Below are 22,707 nucleotides of genomic sequence, written 5' to 3' on the forward strand. Positions count from 1 at the left end.
ATTCAATTCAGATGTTTGAGAGTCACAAGCCTCGCTTAAATTTTTCCTCATTTTCTATTTAAATAAATTTTAAGAAAAGTGGGGCCACGCAAATACACCGCTAATAGTGAAATATAGGGGGTTAAAGCTGCATATGACTTGTGACTCTTGATTTGGACGCTCATGGCATAAGCATAGGTTCAATATGGGATTGAATTAAAGATTCAAATGGGTATATTAAGAATAAACGTTCATTAAATTTCTATATTTAAAAAATATAGAACTATCTACTATAAATACACGATAGTTATTTAAATCCTCTTAAGCTGGAAAAAATCTTCGTACATCGCAGTTGGGAAGACAGATCAAACATAAAACTTGATATGAAGTTGTCCTTCTCAGATTTTCTACCATGAAACACCACCACTAAAACTATCTTCGGATCAACACGAATGAAGAAATAACTATTCTATAAGAAAAGAAAACATATTAGAGATGGCAGTACAGTGTTAATAACAAAGAACTAATATCAGATTGATAGGATTGACACCTTGCTTGGCAATACGGGTCCCGGGATTTTATTCTCGCTGCCACAGGGTTATGTGACAGGCTGTTACATGTCTCTGCCAAAGAGTTCCAGCAACTGAAACACCGATTCGACGCCCTATGGTCCATCAATGGCTCTGGAGAAACTTTATCCTTTAAGTATTAAATTAACTAGCCTTCAGGACAGTCTTCACTGCCCTGACGCGGTAGAAAATATTAGCCACACCGAAGAACAGTAGAGAATATAGGGGTGAATCAGTGAATCACGCGGTCTTTTCCCGTACAGCGCTCGAATCGCTTTATTCTGAAGTATTCTTATCTGGTCAACCACAGACGGGAATATTCCAAGCCACGCCGAAGAGTAGTAGAGAATATAGGGGTGAATCACTGAATCACGCGGTCCTTTTCCGTACAGCGCTCTAATCGCTTTATTCTGAAGTATTCTTATCTGGTCAACCACAGACGGGAATATTCCAAGCCACACCGAAGAGTAGTAGAGAATATAGGGGTGAATCATTGAGAAATATAGTAATCTGAGTATATGGTAAGGTATATAATTTTTCAGTTTTCTCAGGATGCCCAGGCGTGAAAGTGCATACCTGCTCAACATGTTTCTTAAAGCTAAAGGTTTAATCGACGAATATTCCTAAGTATTCCACATATCCACGACGCTTTATTTCTCCTTAAGAATAAGTGATATTCTTGGTCCAAGGATAATAGTTAGGTGTACGCGAGAAAATGACAAGATTACTCTTTACGGGATTAACCTGTAGTTTCTTAAGCCTCATCCAGACACATCTGGATGGGGCTTTCTTAAGCCTCATCTCCAAAATGCAAGCAATCAAGAGATTGCTTGCATTTCGGAAGTGTATCAGCCAGACACAAAAGCGATGTATCGTCTGCAAACATAAGAGCCATCTGTATCCTTATAAAACACATTGCAGATTTTGTACTTGGATTCACTTATCGATCTACAAAGGTAATCAACAAAAATCAAAATAATAGTAGTCCAAGCACCGATCCCTGCGGAACACCACAAGTAACTGGTAGTGTTGACGAGATTGATCCATTTACAAGAGCACATTGTTGTCAATTTACATGAAATCCACGTAAATATGCTAGTGTAGGTCCTCTAATTCCATAAAACTGACACTTATGCTAAACTAACACTGTCAAAAGCTTTAGTTAAATCTAAACATATCGCAGCAACCTTATATCCTCGGTCTAATGCGGAATTGATCAACCTTGTCAAATATATTATGATTTGCTTAGTTGTGTGTCCGTATCTGAATCCAGATTGTGTAGGACTAAAAATATCACGACCCTCTAAATAACACATAATCTATTTTCATAACATTTCTCTAAAATACGTGACATCAAACAGTTCGTGGTAACGAACTGTAAGTAAGGAGCGACCCGGCTCAATAGTAACCGAAACTCCGACCCAATGTTCCTAGAATTTCGCGAAAGGGCTTATTGGAACGGAAATTAAAAGTTCTAGTGCCTTTTTTAAGTGATCAAAAATTAAAGGACAACTAGGCCCCCTCCTACGATCATATTTTTCCCACAGTCACCCCATCAACATTTTGAGATAGCCATTTGTTCAGCATAGTCTAAATATCTAATACCTATGTCTTTGTGAATGACTTAATCCCCCACAGTCCCCGGGGGAAGGGATGCAAGTTATGAACTTTGCCCATTGTTTACATATGATATTGGTTATTGGTAAGTATACTGACGTTTATTAGGGGGAATTTTTTCTGGTGGGGGGTCGCGGGGATTGGGTTACGTGGGAGGATCTTTCCATGCAGTAATTTTTCATAGGGGAAGGGAATTTCCATAAAGGTGGCACTGGATTTCCCAGTATTATTTAAAAAGCAATCAGAAATTCAATAAGAAAAATAAGTTTTTTCAACTGAAAGTAAGGAGTAACATTAAAACTTAAAACGGACAGAAATTAATACGTATACAAGGGGTTCTTCCCCTCGTCTGTATCTTGCTCTTTAGGCTAAAGTATTTTTTAGTAATTTCATAAAAGCTATGTATTCTAAATAAACGGCATTTGTGATTCAGGGTTCATTCTTAAAGAATTGGAACAAAATTCGAACTTTAGCGTAAAGAACGAGGTATTGACGAGGGGGCGAACCCCCTCATATTACGTAAATGAGGAAGTTCGGCCCCTCGTCACTACCTTGCTCTTCTCTTTACGCTAAAGTTGAAATTTTGTAAAATGACTGACGACACTAGTGACAATCACTTTGTGTTATTTTCCAGTTAGTCTTAGCACTAAATTTTACCTGAAGAAGGCGAATCAATATTATTTTTCCGTAGCATTGGGCTAAAGATATTGTATTTTTTTAGGTTGTGGTTGTTATTAAATAAAAAAAAAGTTTTTTTCCAACGAACCGAAATCATTACGTATATCTTTTAAAGATCTTTTCTTTCATTCATTTCAGTCATTTGAGAATTGTTCAACTTTTGACTTTCATTTTCTTAAAAATAGTTTCAACCTCTTTGGCGATTTTGTTATAATGCCTTGCAAAATTAGTTTCACAAATATTACTAATTTAAGTTACGTGGGAAAATCTTACCATGGAGAAATTTCTCGTGGGGGAAGGGATTTTTCCATGGAGGGGGAGCTGGATTTCTCGACATTATTTAAAAAATGATCAGCAATTAAATAAAAAACAAAGTTTTTTAACTGAAAGTAAGAAGCAACATTAAAATTTAAAACAAACAGAAAATATTAGGTGTATGAGATGGGTTGCCTCGCCTCAATAGCTCGTTCTTACGCGAAAGTTTCTTTTTTAAATTTAAAAGAGGTTATTATTCTATTAAACAGCCTTTACGATTCAGGAGTCATTATTAAACAACTGAAACAAAAATCAAACTTAGGTTATTATAAGGCTATTATTAGTTTAAAAAAAAGTAAAATTAATGTGCAAATTTCGTTTTAATTATTCATGTACGGTGAGCCAAAATCAAAACCTACATTAATTCTAGAACGTTCAGAAATTAAATAAAAAAAACAATTTTTTTTTAACTGAAAGTAAGGAGTGACATTAAAACTTAAAATAAACAGAAATTATTCCGTATATGAAAGGGGTTATCCCCTCCTCAACGCCCCGCTCTTTACACTAAAGTTTTTTATTGTTTTACAAGGTAGAGTTGAGAGAAAGAGTCAAACTTTAGCGTAAAGAGCGGGGCACTGAGGTGGGGACAGCCCCTTTCATATACGGAATAATTTCTGTTCGTTTTAATGTCGCTCCTTACTTTAAGTTAAGAAAACTTGCTTTTCTTATTTAATTCACCAAAGAGGTAACTGTGCCATGCTAGCAGATCTATTTTGTTCTTTAACGATTTTTCAAATTCGTTCAGTGGTAGTAAATAAATTGAAATTCACAGGGAAATGAAATCGAATGCGGCTTAACTGAAGGCTATCAATACTTCAAAGATGGGATGGAGTCCCAAAAACCTGGAAATAATAATTAAAAAATATGGTATTCAGTTTTAGAAATTTCCCAGCTTGATCGGAGAGAGGGAACCAGGTTTCATGACACTATATACAAATGGAACAGGGTCTGGCGTATTCCTCCCCCCCCCCTCCCCGTGAAAAATCTCCCCCAGGACAATTCCTCCCTTAGCGACGTTGTGTCATATTTCGAAGACCTCCAGGAGGAGCCCAACAGTGATTTTGCCGAGTTAACGGACTACTTCGGGGACACTTCGAAGGAGGAGCCTGACAGTGATTTTGCCGATTTAACGGAATACTTCGGGGACACTTCGAAGACCTCCAGGGGGAGCCTGACAGTGATTTTGTCGAGTTAACTCTTCGGGGAGACTTCGAAGACCTACAGCAGGACACATGGTGTGATTCTGCAAGTTAACGGACTACTTAGAGGACACCTATATATGTCGTCTAAGATGGAACCAAAGGATAACCACCACCGTTTTCTCCTGACCTATGGAATACCCGCAATTGATGTGCCCTGAGCCTCACGTGAAGTGACATGGTGGAGAGCTGGCACTCTCGGATGCATGGTTTCACTTGCTGTCACCATTTGAACTCCTGGCAGTTCTTGAAAATCCTGAAACGCGAACAGGGCTATATGAGTAATGTTGTCACTAATTTAGCCTTTGCAGTATCCCCACGCCCAAGAAAACTTATGTCCGCCTTAATCTTGGGGTTTCAAAGATTTTGCAAATATATGACTCCCAGGCGTCCTTGCCATTTTTGAAAACCATCGCCCATAACATTAGTAGATGTTTTTTTTTATTTCGCGTTAATACCCAATATTTTTTTTTAATGAACAAGGTTTGATGACTTTTTGAAAACCTTCTTCATCTAAATAAATTGCTTATTTAATTGGAATAAGTATATATAGTTTTATTTATACAAGCAATCATAGTTTAGAGTAAAAATCCCAAATAAATGGCGCTAGTACTTACAACGAAAAAAAAGAAGAAAAAAAAGAGACTATAACTGACACGTAAAAAAGGAACAGACAAATTGGTGAAACGGTTTGTTCTTGGAGTGGATAGTTGTAGTGTCATTTTCTTAACTGCCTGTGTACTAATTTTATTTTTGACAATTGATGGTAGAATCTCTCTATAATTTCCTCTGTTAAAAAGTAATTGGCTAAACGTACAAATCAAACCAAAACACCGTCCGTGGAGGGACGGTATATGTAAGACAGATAATGCCGATCCATAACTTACATATGCCTCTAAAAGAATAACTTTAAAGGCTCTTTTTTGTAGTGACTCAAGTTGATTGCTTAGGTAACTTGTGTTGTTGATTTGAGGGCCAAATATAGGGCAAGCATACTCGAGAACTGGTCGGATGTATGTAAGATAAGCCGTCTTAAGTTGGAACATAGAAAAACCGAAACAACGTTGTAAGATAAGGGTACTCATCGCACCATTCGCCTTTTTAGTGATTGTATCAACATGAGCACTAAACGAGCAGTCAACGGCAAATGTGACACCGAGAATTACAGCCGAAGATACACTAGGATATGGTGGAGGAGGACTGACAAAGTCTCTCTTAAGAGGATTAAAGCGAAGGATTTTGTTTTTTTCTTCGTTGATCTGAAGGCTATTGATAGTAGATTGGTCTTTAAAGTTGCTCATTATTGCATCGCTGAATTGGGGAACTGCCTCTGATTTTTCAATAAGATATTTCAGAAGAACTGATAAGTCGTCTACATACTTAAACCTGTCCTCAAACTCAGCAAGGACAAAGTTTATAACTGCTAAAAACAACAGAGCTATAAGCTTCGTGCCCTGTGGAGCCCCACAAGTGAGATCAGCCCATTCGAAGTTGATGTCTCCAGTGAACTGGCTATAGATACACTGAAAATGGTTTTGCAAAAAAAAAATCTATCAATAAAAGCAGAATATACTTGTGTGTACCCTTCGCACGTAAATTTATCACAGCTATGAAATAGCGAATAAGGTCAAAGGCTTTTCGGTAATCCACTAGGAGAAGATCGACAATCGTACTTCCTCGATCAAGCCACTCGACAATAAGGTGATACATTCTCACTAAGTAAACAGTTGTGCTGCTTCCTTTCAAGCATCCGTACTGATATGGGTTAAGAGAAGCAGAAATCTGTGACACTAGCTCGCGGTATATAAACGTTTCGGCCACCTTAGACGGATTCGGGGTTATTGAGATGGGCCGGAGTTGGTCGCAAGATTTGGGACCCTTCACTTTGGGTATGACGCGAACGTACGCTCTCTTCCAAGCACTAGGGAACACTTGCTCTTGGAAACACTGGTTAATAATGGAGGAGAGTGGCTTGGCAAGGAAAAATAGCGAATTCACACAACAACTTTAAAAGAAATTCGCCAGGGTAGGATGCACAGTTCCTATTCAGCTTCTGCAGTTCTTTGTAAACGGCAAACTCGGAAATTTCACCTACATTATCAATCTCTGTTTCAGTAATGAGAGAATCGATTTCTGAACTTGTGATTGACGAAAAGGTGGTACATGTGCCCACAAAAAAGAAGTTCACTTGTGGATCTGTCGTAAATAAGGGTATAATTTGATCTTTCACATAGTGTCTCCTCGCTCGCCTCTTCAGTTTGACAATATGGTTCCGTAACTTGGCTTAAACAACTGAATCGCCATTGCTGTGAAGCCGGCAGCGAGGCTTAATTAGGTCCTTGAGGTCACTTGTGATCCATGATTTATCAGTATCTGTAACCGTAATGACTTTAGTCGGGAAATAAGCATGGAACTTCTCCTGAAGTAGGCTATTTAGCTTACTCACTTTGACGTTGATTTCTAGCTCGGAGCAACTGTCATCAAATTCGTCGTTGCCGATCCAGCGACCGAACGCATAAATCGAATCTCTTGTTAGTGGTCGTAAAGTAATTTTGACTCGTTAGGTTTTGGAGATTGCTGAATTTGCTTCCCAGAAAATTATGAAATGATCGGAATTCTGGAGGAGTTCTAGGGACTGCGGTGCATCATAGAAGTCTGTAAGGTTCGTTAAGATCAAGTAAAGTATGTTGCCACTCTGATGGGTCGGTATTGCGACAACTTGCCGCAAATTCAAGACACTGGAAACCCACTGTTTGTTTGTTTGGTTAAAGTCACCAGCAATCACAAAGGTAGGAGAGGTATACTTTGGGCGTATTTTGTCTACGAAAAACTGTATGTGCTCAATAATTTCTTTCCTGTTTCCGGCACTCTCAGGGTAATAGACTGAAGCGACTATCAAATGTTGTTCTCCTTGATTATAATTTCGAGTTCGTCAATTTTATTGTTCAAGGAACGCGCGTTACACACGAGTATATTAGGCAGCTTTTGTTTAGCTGAAAAACGCTGTGGACGTAGAGCAATCGGCGTTTTGTTACAGTCGCTAATCACAACCGGTTCACTATACCAAGGAATGAGCACAGGCTGCGTTTCATGAGTAGGAAAGCAATTTACTGGTACTAGGCAACTTGGTCTACGCGGCAGGGCTTTAGTCTTTGTCCTAGTCCAAATTGACAATGGTATCTTCATCCCCTTTTTGAGCCTACTTCCACGTTTCCCGCATTGAGGGCGTTTGATAGATGTTGTGGCTATAGTAGAGCCATCTGGTGGCGCTTTTAGACGCCCAAATTGCAGTAGGTTACAAAATGTATATGGCGCCACCACCAAGCAAGGTGAATAAAGTCCAAATAGGATGATCTTCTCGTATTTAATTAGCATGAAATACTAAACAAGGCCAGGAGCACTAAGTCTTTGGTTACTTACATCATCACTGCAGGAAACTCGAAAAACTAGCATAAAACAAGCTAAACTGAGATGACAAGGTTCAGCTATTTCATAGCGCTCACAGCGCCATCCGATTTTTTTTAATGAAGTGTTTCAAGATTCTTCATTGTCAAAACATGTGGAGCCCAATTCCTGAGTGTCAAGTTCAAGCTTACACGGTTCTGAAAAGCAGCTAAAAGTACACACATGAACATCTTCCTGTTTTAGGAGACAAAAGATGGTTTGGAAATTCGATAAGTTCCTCACTGTCAGTTCCCTCTGATAGTGAGCATCTTCCATTTCTTTGCTTTCTTACTTTCTTAGAAGATAAAAACTTTCATGAAGAAATATTGCATTAGTGGAAACACCTCTCATACTGTCATACTGCGTTCGAGCATAAGGAGTAAGAATAAAAATAATGTAAAGTAAAGAATAAGGAGTTCTATCAATTTTAAATTTGCTTGGTTCTGATTTAGAATTTGCCTCCAAGCTATTTAAATAAGAAGAAAAAGGAAGAAAAGAAAGCCCCTTATCGCCAATTCAGACAGAAAAACCTTCTCATGTACCATAGTTGTCGATACCAGACTAAATCCACGAAAAGTAAACACTCGTACTTCTTAGTCCCAGCCTGTTATCTCTGTCCACTTGAATATTCAAAAACTCCCTCTTTTGTTCATTATTTTTATACGGCACATTTTCCCTTTGATGGCTCGAGTTTGCGTGTGGGGGTATTTCCTGTGAGGGAGCAATTTTTTGGGGGGATTTCCACGGGTAGGATTTTCCAGAGGAGAATCTTCCAGGGGGAGGATACACCTAGCACCAACTGAAACGACTCTTTGGCATTTCATAGGCTTTTAGCTACGCTTTACTCTAGCGGATACATGGATATCTGTAAAATTGGGGACTAAGAGTTAATAGAACGGAATATTAAGCCCGAAATGGCTATTAAGCTTGCAAGAGCTATTTTGATTTTTAATTTTCCAAGATTATAGTTGTAAAGAGAAAATATCTAGATTTACTTTGTTTACAATAAAGCTCAAATCACGCTTTGCCCTTTAAAAGGGTGAGGGGGCGGTAGCCCTACTCCTGTTTGCGGTAATTTCTCTTCATTTTAGGATTAATTTATTCATCTACAATTTCGGTAATTTTCTAATTGCGGTAAAAAGCAATCAAATAAAATCCGTCGATGTATTTTGTCCAGCTATTGTCTTCCCTAACTAAAAAAAGGAAACGAAAAGAAATTATACAAATGAAATAGCCGCCACCTACTTTGTTATCAGACAGAGGAATAATTCTATCATAACTCATACAGGAGGATGGTTTGGAAGCAAGTCCCGAGTTCAGTGTGTCCAACTGAGAGGCATCTGGTTTCTAGAAAGAGAAATTAGAGAGAAGGAAAACTAAGGTCGATGCTAAGATATCATTAATTTTGATGCGCAAAAAAAGAAGAAAAAAGAAAAAACACAACTAAAATTTTAGATTGCAATTATGGCAACCGTTGTAAGCGGGCCTATAATAAAGCTCAAAACAGAAATAAAGAATCAAAATAAGTTTGTCATTAGAGACACTTAAAAATGAACAGAAGAAACATATCTTACTACACTAATAAATCTACCATTTTACAAATTTTAAGTTTTTAATAATGTTGAATCAGGAAGATGTGCATGACTTCTCTCTGAGCAGGGCTTATTTTAGGCGCCCCTACTAGTAAAAATTAAAAGAGAGAAAAAAAGCCAAGTGACATGTACCAATCAAGAACATGGGCTAGAAATGAAAATGAATTTGAAATGAGTTTTTCATCTGATAGTTTTCAAGGTATTTATGAACAGAGTTTAAGATTATTTGTCATTTTTGGCGCTGTGATTACAGACAAAACGTCTAATGTTTTACATTACTTTCAATTATTCTTTTCCCCTTATTCTTTTTTCCGTGCTTGATATTGACAAATATACAACTTATTACGTCTAAGAAGGCTAAAAGCCTTGCAAATATTTTGGCTTTCAGTGCTCAGACAGTGTTCCTTTAATCTGTTACAGTTTTAGGATTTAGTATTCAAACAGACCAAGTTAAAACGTCTAATGTTTTACATTACATTCAATTATTCTTTTCCCCTTATTCTTTTTTGCTACGTGCTTGATATTGACAAATTTACAATTTAATACGTCTAAGAAGGCCAGAAGCCTTGCAAATCTTTTACTTTCAGAGCTCACATAGTGTTCCGTTAATCTGTTACAGTTATAGGATGTAGTATTCAAACAGACCAAGTCGACTAAAGTCAAATCTTTACTTCTGGTCATGATTTTGTTAAACAGGTATGTACTTGTAAGACGAGCTTTCAGTTAAAATTATGGTGACTGAAAACATTCTGAATATTTTACAGGAAACATTTGCGGTAAAACCGGGAAAACATTCAGCCGAAACAAAGCGGTGTGCATTTGGTTCAATGTTGATATGAAAATAAATAAGATATTTCTAGAAAACCTTAGCAGCTGCTGAAATATCTCGATTAAAATAGAAAAGCCAACTTTGTTTACGAATCCCCAAGAGGGAAACAACAATATTTGACTATAGTCTATGAAAGTATATAGCATATTGACTAAGCATATTGCCAAAGCATTGAATAAGTAAACGGGTCTCTCATGTAACATTTTTTTTAAATCTTTTATTGTTCTTGGCTACTTGGTCCAGAAAGGTTGGCTCTGGAAACTTGGGAGGGGCTACAGTGATCCGACACCGGAAGTTCTAGAGCCCTATTTAAGGATCGAAAGTAATTGGATGGCCTCTGTTCACCTTTTTCCCCCTCGGCACCTTATACCCCCCACCAAATTATAAGAAAAATTTTTTAAGAGAGCTATTTCACTCAAACTGATCACAATGTTCAAAAAATATACCTCTCAGTGGGGGGGGGGGAGGATCAACACAGCTCCAAGAGCAAGGCCTCTATCTTCTGTTCACATTACCACCCCCCCCCCCACCTCGGCATCCTATACCCCCATCATATTATCAGGACACAATTTTAAGAGAGCTATTTCACTCAAAATGATCGAAGGTTCAAAATATGCCACTCAGGGGGGAGGAGAGGATCCACACAGCTCCTAGACCAAAGGGCCTCTTTTATTAAATTGTCCCATTCTTTGCAGATTAATTTGAGTGGAAAGGGGCAGCAGGTCGCACCTAGTTAGCACTGGAATATTGCAAAGGATCGAATCATACAATCCACATAATACATTCATAGATATATGTTTGATTGGACGTTAAAGTAGACCGACGATCTCAAAACCTCCAATGCCCCCAGGCACTGGATTGGAGGGTTTTGAATTGGACTCGGATTTCTCTTATGCTTTGTAAAGTCTGAAAATGATACATATTATACCCTACATTATATATTTGACATGGAAACGTATGCCTGAGCAACTAAGCCACTGCTTGATCTGGAAGCATTCGAAATTCTTTCAGGTGCTTTTCCACATTTATTCAGCCCCACGGTTATCTTCCTAAGGCCCTTATACATGCTCCAGTTTTTTGTGTCTAGTTAGTTTTCTTACCAGGTTCAAATCTCAAACAACAATCCGAATCTTCTTACTACGATCCTAAGATCAGATTTTGTTACTTTAAAAAAATTGGTAAGTACACATTGCTAGGAGCACCATACCAGAGTCAAATCGAAGGCAGTACTCTTTTACTACTTAAAAGCAAATAGTAATACATTTTTATTTTTTCATTTTCTATTTTTTAACTTTTTTGTTTATATTTTGTCTCTTCTCGTGATTTTCTCTATTTTTTCCCGCGCATTTTTGTGATATTTTCTCGTCTGTGATGCTTCTTTCCGTGATTGATCAGTTTCTAACTCCTTTTTTTCTCTCCGTCCACTGCTCTATTTCCGGGCTATGGAGCATCATAGGGAATAATGCTAAAGTTCGTTTCTTTAAATATTTTTTGAAGCTAATAAATTGATTGATTCGCTAGCTCTATTTATTGCATAGGAAAAAAAGGTGCGAGAAAAGACCTGACAGAATTCAATGCTTCTCATCCCGACACAAAATGGTGTCCATTGTTAGAAGGGTGTTTTAAGATTAAGTGTTATGGCGAGGTTGCAGGGATTGTACATTGAGCTACCAGGGAATTCAAGTTGTCAAAGTTCTAGAGTATTAAAATCAAATTCAACGAGCTTCTGAGAATTTCTATACTAGGCATATGGCTTACCCTATCGTATTAGAGCTTGTTAGGAAAGCTAAATGAGTTCTCGGTAAGAAGGACTTAACTGGGTGAAAAGAAAATATTACGTTCGAGTGCCAAATTGATTAAGTTTGCTTTCAAAATAGTGACTATTTTTGCATCAAAGCATTTGATTGAGACTTTGTGCGTTCCTAAGGATATTCTCTAAAGACAAGGATTACAACAAAATGCCAAAGCACAGCTTAGGAAATGGACAAGAGCAAAATTTTTTGAGAAGCCAAAATGACTAAGTTGACACTAGTTCTACACACTGAAACCCATGGTGGCCGGTGTTTACAACCCCCTCGGAAAATACCCTCCGGAATTTATCCCCCCCCCCTCCGTTGAAAATAATGCTTTCCAAATTTCAGAATTATATTTGAGTTTTATTTTTTTAATATCCGTAGGGGGAAGGAAATTTGGTACTTGTGTATTATGCGCCAAACTCAAGTTTACGCTGTGTAAAATTCGAGAACACACCGGTTTTTTCGTTAGTTTCTTCGTTACTTTAAAACTAAATTTTGGCTATAGATTTGCACATTCGGGGGGGGGGGGGTAGAGTATATCGGGTCAGCATGCAAAACGTGTTTCGTACAATTATTCTGCATATTAGATAGATAGATAAATAAGTGTATTTTAAAGCAATATATGGCGACGAACACAGTAAAATAATATAAATGAAAGGCACAAATAACATAAACTTTGATCAGCGATCATCATAAAATACTTAAATGAAACACTACATTAACCTAATAATAGTCCTCAATAATTGGAAAAACGGTCAATGAAAAAAAAAAACATTCAACACTTGGAAAAAAACACTAAAATGAAACATCACATTTACTTTTTTCTGGATTTTTTTTTTTTTTTTTTTTTTTTTTTTTTTTATAGTTCAAAAAATTTCCAGATAGAAAGAATTGTTTTCTGACTTCAAACTGTCCAAATACTTTACCCCCCGGTAAATACCCCTCCCCCTTGGCACCCGCTACTGCCAAAAATTACAAAAGTTCATATCGAAGTCTTTTCAACACAAATGGATTTGTGTTTTTTTTTTCCAAGTTTGTATTCCTCTCTTTCCCGTTCCTTAGCACTTTTCAATGAAACTAAAAAAACAAAACAAAAACGAATAAAAGTTTCAAATTTAAAAACATTATTTTCCACATGGGGGGGGGGGTATTTTCCGCGAGGGTATTTTCTTAAGAGGAGGTATTTTCTACGGGGGTTACTTTCTGTGCGGGTTTTTTTTAGGGGGAAATTCTCAAGGGGGGTTAAACATCCACCTATTCACATTATTCATTTATGTTATTTTACTGTGTTCATGGCCGTATATTTGGCTTTAAAATAGACTTATTTATCTATCTATCTAATATACAGAATAATTGTACCAAACACATTTTGCATGCAGACCCACTATACTTTACCCCCCTTTAATGTGCAAACCTATAGCCCAAATTTATTTCTAAAGTAACGAAGAAACTAACGAAAAAACCGGTGTTTTCTCGAATTTTACACAGCGTAAACTTGAGTGAGTGGCGCATGATACACAAGTACCAAATTTCCTTCCCCCTACGGAAATTAAAAAAAAAAAATTCTCAAATTTGGAAAGCCTTATTTTCCACGAGGGGGTATTTTCCGGGGGGGGGGGTAAACACCTAGAACCGAAACCCATACAAACCCGGAAATCTTCTCCGCTAGACAGCTGGTATGCTCATACAAAAACCAGTAATGTACTTTCTTTTAGTTACATATATTGTTTTTTTTATGGGCTTTATCAATTTCACTTTAGAATTGACCATACAAGGCATTTTGAATATGAAAGAGTATTCAACGATCGATTCAAAAACCACCCCCTCCCCCTCTCCACTGTATCATTTTTCTGAGGTTTCAGGTTGACACCTTCTTAGGTTCCTCATTGAGTATCTCCCTCCAATTTCACTCTATGATACAAATATAATGCTAAACTGTGACAATAAACCCTCTGGTTACTGGCGCAGAAAATGCTTCTTTGAAAGATTTTATGACTAAAATTTTTAAAGAATTTCCTTTAAAAAGGAAAATTCTTTAGTGATGAAAAAATTTGTGGTAAGCAATGGACTAACGGTAGGCTGCATTTAATAGAGCATGTAATTTTATTTTACCAAATGATACGTTACTGGTCTAGTGTCCGATTCTCTTAGTGTTGGGCTCGTTACCCTTGCTCTCAAGAAGAATAAAGATTCCTCCTAGTGTGATTCCGATAGACGGATCACTGTTGCTCCTGTGTTATCGCGTAATAGCAAAGAATACGTTCCTATTTGACTTCTATTACCGGATAAAAATTAATGCATACTCCGGTCTTGCTTTTGCCGCTTTTTAAAGTTGCCCCCTAGGCGAAGTAATTTTGTGACAAGTGAAAAATGCCGTATTCCAGATCCATATCTGGCTATACAGAAATATTCAGAAGCTTTTGCATTATATGGTAAAGAATACACCTTCAGACATTTTTCTTTATTAGTGTCTTTTTCAGTGCTTATTTTCAATATTTTTTTTAATTTGTATTACTTTACTGCTGATTTTGTTTCTTTAATGTGGCCAATAAAGCTAATTCATTCATTCATTCATTATAACAAAATTCTTGAGACTTCTCTAAGGGACAACTGCTTTGACACTTTTTGATAAAATTTCTGAAATGTACAAAAACGGCGACATTTATCATTATTTTCATAAACCTTGTTAAACGCTGTGCACAAAATATATTTTAAAAGATTTTATTAGGGAATATACATGATACCAAAAATTTCCCTCAGATAGAAGCTTAACAATTGGCCGAAACTGGTAGCAAAATGGTGGAAAAGAGACTGATTTGTTTGTTCTTCTTTTTTGTTTTAACAAAAATCAGTAGCATGACAGATCTTTAGCAGTTCCTTTGTCCTCCAAACACGACATGTTTTTGAATCCCTAGCACATTCCATCTTTTCCTGAGCGTTTTCCAGCTTCTTTCCTGATTAACAGAACATGGTCACCAATAATGATGCAGTACAACTTTGAGACATGATCGGAAGATATCACTCATTGTGACCAATATACTGTCCTGGTAGTTGTAGCTCGATTGTTCTATTCTACCGTTGCTGGTTAGGTTACTTCCAGGCTTCGGGGCGAAGAAACTGCTACACAACAGTCAAGCTACTGCAACTTGTGGCAATGCTTTCCAGTAGCTTGGCATCGATTCCGAAGATACATTTTACAAATACCGGATACAAATTAAGTTTGTAGTCAAGGGACGACTTTTGAGACACTAAGCAGGATACTACACAAACTAGACACGTCCGCATAATTTTTTTTACGGGGGTCATTACTAATTTATTTTTAGCGGGGGGGGGGGCAGTAATAAAAAAAATTACTTGATAATGCGAATAAGAAGTGCCCAGAACAAAAAAAAAAAAAAAAAAAAAAGAATTTAAGGCGGACGGGACCCGAGCATCCCCTCCTCATGTGTATGGCCTTGGAATTAACCATGACCTTGAAAATAAGCTTGGTTCAAATTAATTCGTAACAAAAAAAGAATGTATTAGTTATGGTTTTTCTCGTTTTTTTTTGTATTTCCTACTTCCACTATCTACTTTATGGCGAAATTTCGGTTAAAATTAGTTCTAATCAAAATTAGCCATAATTTGTCTACATTCTAGTCAAAAAGTGTTTATTTAATTTTAGTAAAACACTTTTTGTTTCCCTACTGTTTACAATTTTGATCAGAATAAACCTCTACTAGATACTTTATAAGAGAAATGTCTATGCACATAAACATATCAAATTTGCATGCCCGTACTGTTCTGCATTAAGATGTTCAGTCGTATTTGTGAGAGACCTAGTTAGAGAGTGGTAAGGGTTCTTCCAGTAGGCTCTTACCATTTGGGACATTTGCAGAGGCGTATTTACTGTACAGGAGGTAGGAGACTCGGATAGGATAGGAGCAGAAATATTTTAGTATTTTAGCTCTATCTCTTAAGACTGCCAAACATTGTGTAATGTGGCAAAAAAAATAAAAAAATAAATATAATTTAGCTATACACTATTCCTGGAAAATTATAAAATTTTTAAAATATACAAAAATGGAAATATATTAAAAAAAAAACATCTTTATGCGGAAAGAGACAGAATTAGATGCATGCCAAGAACTTGATCTAGTTCTAATCTACTTAGGTTAGTAGAAATGTCGGAAAGCCAAAAATTAGTATTTGAACAATTACTAACCTCTGGATAATAGAATATTAAAGGGTTTGTTTCTAACACATCAATTTCTTCTTTTCTCCAAATGGGGAGCCTATAGCCAGGACCGGGAAAGTCCCTTACTTCAGTGAGATCATAGATTAACGCCACACATGAAGCCTCATATTTCTTCTGAAATGAGTGAATCCTACAAAGAAAGAAAACTGAATCTCAAACCAAATTGAAAGTGATTCTTTTTAAAACCAAAACTTTGTGCTACTTTGGCCAATCCCGTATATTCTAGGGAAAATATAACAGTTAACCACCTTCATACATCCAGTTAAATGATTTCAAACGCATAAGAGATCCACAATCAAATTGGCATGCAAAAATAAGTACTGATAAAAAAGGAACAAATTAAACAGAAACTTTAGTAGTAATCAGTATTTCCAATGGCTGACACCAAATCAAAATTTTGAGAACCCAAATAAAGTTGATATAATAGAACCTCCAATTCTAACAACTAGTTTTATTATTCTACAACACCCTATTCAAGAGTGGGCGGAAATATGACTAAAGTTTCGTTCCCAATGGAATTAAGTCTAACCCATATTCAAAGGGAGGGGGGGGGCTGTAAGTTTTTCTAACCTAGAAGATGGTCTTCACGCAGCCAATGTAACATGAAAAGCACACATTTACGTGTATTTTTTTTTATCATGGATCGGAATGAGAGAATCCGAACCCACAAAGCTTTACCCTCAGTTTACCGAAGGTAACTTAGTCTCGTTATCAAAACACATCGCCCAAAAACGATATAAAATAAATCGTCAACACATCAAGGGGGCAATCAAATTTTCTTACTCCCCGTTCTTTTTGTTTCTTCCTTTTTTTTATTATAAGCGGTACAGGTCATTTAACCACTTGAAAATCTAAGCTTAACTAATCAGACTGATTACAAGAGAGTTATATTCCTATCTGGTTATAATAACATTTTATCAACATATAATCATAAAAATTCGCTTCTCCGTCATAAAAATAAACTTGTTAAATACAACCAAGGAGCAGGGGCGGGCTTCTACCCCAAACCTCTTGTTATAATTCCTCTCCTAATCAAAAACAGTTTAGCTCCATGATTTCACGTAGCTACCAAGCAATTCTCCTTCTATCCGCCAACTAAGCTCAGTATACCCCCCCCCCCACACCACTAAAAAAGAGGAAAAGATTTTCGGAAACACCAGTCGTTCAAAATAAAACCCAATTTATGAAAATTAAGTATTTAGGCCAAATGGAAAATGCATGGTAATTGGCCTTGTTGTATCGATTGGCAACATATTTGACATGCCCCGATATCTCCTTTTTTAAGTTGGAAAAACGGTATTTGTCTCCAACTTCCGTGCCATCTAGTATCTTCAAGCTACAAGTGCTCTAAACCTGCAGTTACAAAGAATGTATTTTTATTTGGTGCGACAGAGACACCACCCTAATTACAATCGAAAATTGCTCTTCCCTAGATACAAGCACAGGGAATTCGGGTACATAAGATAATACCAGTTTAAAGTCGATCAAGATAAAAAGTGTTGAGCCTATTTTAAGGTGGCACGTACACACAAATAAACTTATTTTTGACTATTCGGGCCCCGGAGTACTCACTTCCATATATAATCTTTAAGCCGTTAGAAAAGACAAACTTTTTGAGTAGTTTTTTGGCCCCATTTTCGGGTGAACAGATATTTCTTTTTTTTATATTGTTTTGTGCATTGGGATCTTTGGCCTTGTGCATTGGTAATTATCGCGAGGAGGGCGTGTGTGTGCCTTATACATTAGGGTCCCGTTGGCCTAGGGACTTACGGATTTAAGGTTCAAGCCGTTCGAAGAAAGAAGTTTTTTAGTCTTTCTTGTGACCCATTTTCAGGCAAACCAATACCTTTTTCTATGCATCAGGGTCCGTTTGGCCCATCATAAGTAGAGTACGGTTGAGGTTATATTTTGAGAATAGCTGTAAATCCTTTTTTCTTAATGGTGTGGTAACAGATTTTCATTCTTTTTCAATCCTGTATCTTTCCTTTTTTTAATAGTCTCCCTTTTTTGATCGTCTTCCCTTTCCCTTCCTTATACTGGCTATTTAGGAAAATGCCATAAAGTTTGACTTCTTTTCAGTTATTTCTACAAAAATTTTCGTTTCAATAGAATGGCCAAAAGAAAAGAATGTATGCTTTAAAAAACAACAATGCTTGAAACAAATAAGATAGCATCATACGGATATGTATCATGAAAACGCAATAGGTTACAAAATACAAATGACAACTTTCTTCCCAGATTTTCTAATCGGATTCACCACAAGAGATACTCAAGTCAGCTCATCTATTTTAGCATTATGGACACAGTAAGTTCCCAATCTTGTCTATGCTAATCTATGTATACTTATGTTATTTCCTACAATTCCCATTAGGATAAAAGCTCGCCTTCATCTAATATGTTATATTGAAACCGTGAAATTTCTTAACTTACATGTAGATATAGTCAATCGAGTGTCTTCCGCAGAGCACTCGCATCTCGCTAACACTTGAGTTTTCTAATAAGACATTATAAAAGTACAAAGAAAATTTGGCAACCAGTGTAGATTTCCATTTATTGAGCCATTGAAGATTAGGACATATGGGTTGCGGTTTCGAAAAGAAAAGTTTCCTCGTCTGAAAAGAAAACTGTTTAGTTCAAAGCTTAAAAAATGTCATTGCGCTGACAGCGAAAGGGGATTCTTAATATGATATTAAAAACGACCAGAAATAAAATAATTTCAAAATAAGTTTTTTCCAACGAAAGTAAAGAGCAAAATTGAAAGTGACAACGAACAAAAATTGCCCAATAAATTGATAGGTCTGCCAACCAGTATTTGTTGGTTGGTATTTTCTCCGAAAAGATCAGTTTGTCTAAGAATATGTGTTAACCAAACATCCTCTCTTCAGTAAAAACAAAGACAAGAAATACTTGACTCAAATATTGCGGAGCATTTATTTAATCTTCCACATTGATAAGGCAAAAATAATTGGTATATGCGTTAGTATTTATGAAAATTATACTAAATTATTGGAATAATTGAACACAAATCAGAATTTTACCATTTTCAAGAAATCTCAAGTTTCTAATGTTTATGCTTTTTCCAGAAACGAATAAGAAAGTTAGAAGGCCTAAAATAAATGTTAGCTCGTGGTCACATTTACAGGGATTCACATTTAATTCACAGGAGGTAGGTGAGACTGGCTACACTTAGACCATAAAATATTTCGGTACCTCTAGCTTCCATCCTACTATACATAATTTTATCAACTTAATGCCAAAATAAAGCCAAATGATTAGCTATACGCTGATTTTTTCTCAATTTTTTCGATCCCCATAAAAAAATTTTTAAAAAAAAAGCTTAGAGCCTCATTTTCACTTTCCGTAAATAGTGAATGTTAAATACGCCCTTCATTTTGTACAAACCAAAAGATAGCTTTAGACAAACTAAAAAAGGATAAAATTATGTAAAGAATTTTCAGTTTTATGCTTACTGCAACTGCTAACAAAGCCATTGCCATTGCTAAACCCACAAGCACCCTTGCTACTTGTCGATGAATTAAAAAAAAGGGAAAAAAAGATGATCTACCCACTGTCTTCAAATACAGAGGATGGGTAGTAAATCCTTCTTTCAGAATGTGTGATCATCAAGTCGTTTTTCTGTCTTTGGTGTAGAATATTGAAGACTAGAGACCAAGGCCAGCACAAAAACGCCCCAATATTATCTACGAGCTTTCATTATGGTTGTACTACTACAATAGGACCTTTTTCTAATCCAATTTCTACATCATTTTTGTCTGATCTCTGGTATATTTTTTTCTGATTTTATTTTTGTCACTCAGCACCGAGTTCATGGGCATAAGTGCAGATCCATTTACACTGGCAAATAAACGTCGTTTATTTGAATTTGAAATGATTTTACAGTTGAAAAACAAGTAATACGAAAGTTAAACAGCGCTGTTTCACTTAATCGAACAAAATTGACAAAAAATTTCACGAAGAATTATCCCTTCATATCAATGTGACCTAGAATCATAGCAATAGAAAGAATTCAACATTAGAATTTTGGACAGTAGTGATCTTGACAGCATAAAAATTCAGAGATGTACTTGTCTTACAAAGAAAGGAAATATACAAAGAAAGGAAAGGAAAGGAAAAATATACAAAGAAAGGAAACAAACACGTAAATTTTCGTGTTGTTTGTTTTTCGTGCCCCATTCGTTTGTAAATTAAAAAAAAAAAATCTTGCAAGTGAAGTTTGAATAATCAACTGAAAGGTTTGAATTTTGTGTGAGACTCTGCGCTTAATTTTTTTTGTGCTATGGCGAAATGAGCCTTAATGTATCGAAATTATGCCAAAAAAGAACCAGTATTCGACCAAGGTCACCTGATAGCCTTAGAAAAATTCCAAAAAAAGGACGACACTCAGTACAAGCAAACATACGGTTTCTTGCAGTATTTATCTATGAACATCTCAAATCAGGCAGATTTGAAAAACAAAAACATAAAAAAAAGAAGGCTTAATAAAAAAAACAAAACAACAACAACAAAAGAAAACCAGTTGCTGTAGCTTCTTAAAATTTTGCATAATATTAACTTTAAAAAAAAAACTTTTTCCGCAAAAGCAGTTTTCCAAAGAAAAGTAAAGAGCTACAATAAACCAAATATGAGCAGAAATCAGGTCAAATAACTTGTCAGGCCAAAGGCTATTATAGACCACTATCAAGAAATAAATGAAACACAAAAAGAACGCAAGTTATATAATAAATAACCAAGTTAAACTCGAAACAAGTGGGAACTATCACTAAGAGGAGTAAGAATAACGCCTCCTGTACCTGCTAAACGATAGAACATTACTTGCACTTTACTGAAAACAATGTTTATTTCGAGCTATGTATTTTTATTTCTCATAACATAAACAAATCACCGTCATAACCAAGATCATAGAACGATGATCTTGTAAAGTAAAGAACGATGTTGGTAAAACATATTTTTGTTTGTTTTAGACCAAGGCACTTCGCATAGAAGGAGTTTTCGTAGAAACTTTAAAAAGAGCTCATTCGATTAGAAATGGTGAGGGCTAGTGCCCATTTTAATAGTTGAAAGCAATTGGAGGGCAACCAGCCCCCTCACGCCCATAATTTACACAAACACATCAAATCGAAATTTTGCGATAGCCATTTTGTTCAGCGTAATTACAAGGTCCAGATATTATGTCTTTAAGGATGACAACCCTCCCCCCCCCCCCTCCCTCAGGGCAAGTGTTGTAAGTTATGCCCCAGGGGCATATAAGGTTGATTATAGAAAGGGTGGTAGTATAAAGTTCGGAGGGGGCTCTATGGATTAGTAATCAGAAGTTCTAGTGCCCTTTTTAAGCTTCAAAGTGATCGAAGGGCAGCTACCCCCCCCCCCTAAGCACGTCGTACTTTCCCAAAATGCATCCAATAGAAATTTTGAGACAGTCATTTTATTTCAAATAGTCCAAAGATAATATAAAAAGGCTCTTGGGGTTGAAACGAACCCCCAGAGCCTGAGGGCAAGGATTGTGACTTTTGCCCCGGGGCATTTGAGGTTTATATGGAAAGGATGGTGTATAAACTATAGATGAGGATCATTTGGTTGAAAATAGGAAGTTCTAATTCCCTTTTAAGAGTCAAAAGTGATTGAGGGTAACTAGCCTCCCCCCCCCCCCCCCGATTACCCCTCTTTTCACCAAACGCATCTGCTTCAAAATCTGCGATAGCAATTATATTTAAAATAGTTGAAAAACATATAAAAATGCCTCATGGGTTGACACAGTCCCCTAGAGCCCTGGGGCAAGGATTGTAAGTTATGCCCTGGGGGCATATAAGATTTTTTATAGAATGGTTGGTCGTATAAACTTCAGACGGTGTTATTTGATTTGTTATAGTGCCCTTCTTAAGGGTCAAAAGGGATTTAAGAGCAACCAATTTTCAAAATAGTCCAAAAATCATATAACAAGGCTTTTGGGGTTCGTACAAGCCACCAGAGCCTGGGGGTAAGGGTTGTTGAGCGGGTTTTTGAAAAAAAAACTACTACTGCTGTTACTTTAGATTAACATGAGTAGGGCTCACAACCCCTATGCCTTCTCAATGCCAGAACATATTTTGCACTTCAATGAAAAAAAATTTAATGTTTTCACTTTTATGCATTAATAAATCAAAATTATTAAGATTTCAAGGAAAAAATATCAGCATATGTATATTAAACTGACAATGCACATTCAGTTTTATTTCTTAAGTAAAGTGCAAATTATGTTCTGGCCTTATGAAGGCATAGGGGCCAGCTTATGTTAATTTCTGCTCGTTTTGAGTTTGACTCGGTTACTTATTGTAATTTCTGTTCGTTTTGGGTTTCATTTATTTATTGATGCTGGTATGTGTTAGTTTTAATCTTGGTAGATCATTTGATTGTATTTTTGCTAATTGTTGGTTTAATGGACTTCTTTACTTTTC

The 22,707-nt window shown here is 36.5% G+C and overlaps 1 protein-coding gene across 1 annotated transcript in view; it reads right to left on the minus strand.

Annotated features, from left to right (window-relative positions):
- Positions 1-235: 235 nt before the first annotated feature.
- Positions 236-22,707, minus strand: part of LOC148952189 (KICSTOR subunit 2-like) — a 42,363-nt gene continuing 19,891 nt past the window's right edge. Inside the window, exons 5-8 of the mRNA XM_089088870.1 lie at positions 18,686-18,867; positions 16,223-16,385; positions 9,047-9,148; positions 236-448 (exon numbers count right to left, since the gene is read on the minus strand). Coding sequence (XP_088944996.1) covers positions 287-448; positions 9,047-9,148; positions 16,223-16,385; positions 18,686-18,867 — 609 coding nt within the window. The 3' untranslated portion in view covers positions 236-286. The remainder of the gene's footprint in view (positions 449-9,046; positions 9,149-16,222; positions 16,386-18,685; positions 18,868-22,707) is intronic.

Source organism: Artemia sp. Qi Xiang Cuo, chromosome 5 (genome assembly GCF_049724085.1).
Source record: "Artemia sp. Qi Xiang Cuo chromosome 5, ASM4972408v1, whole genome shotgun sequence".
Lineage (NCBI taxonomy): Eukaryota > Metazoa > Arthropoda > Branchiopoda > Anostraca > Artemiidae > Artemia > Artemia sp. Qi Xiang Cuo.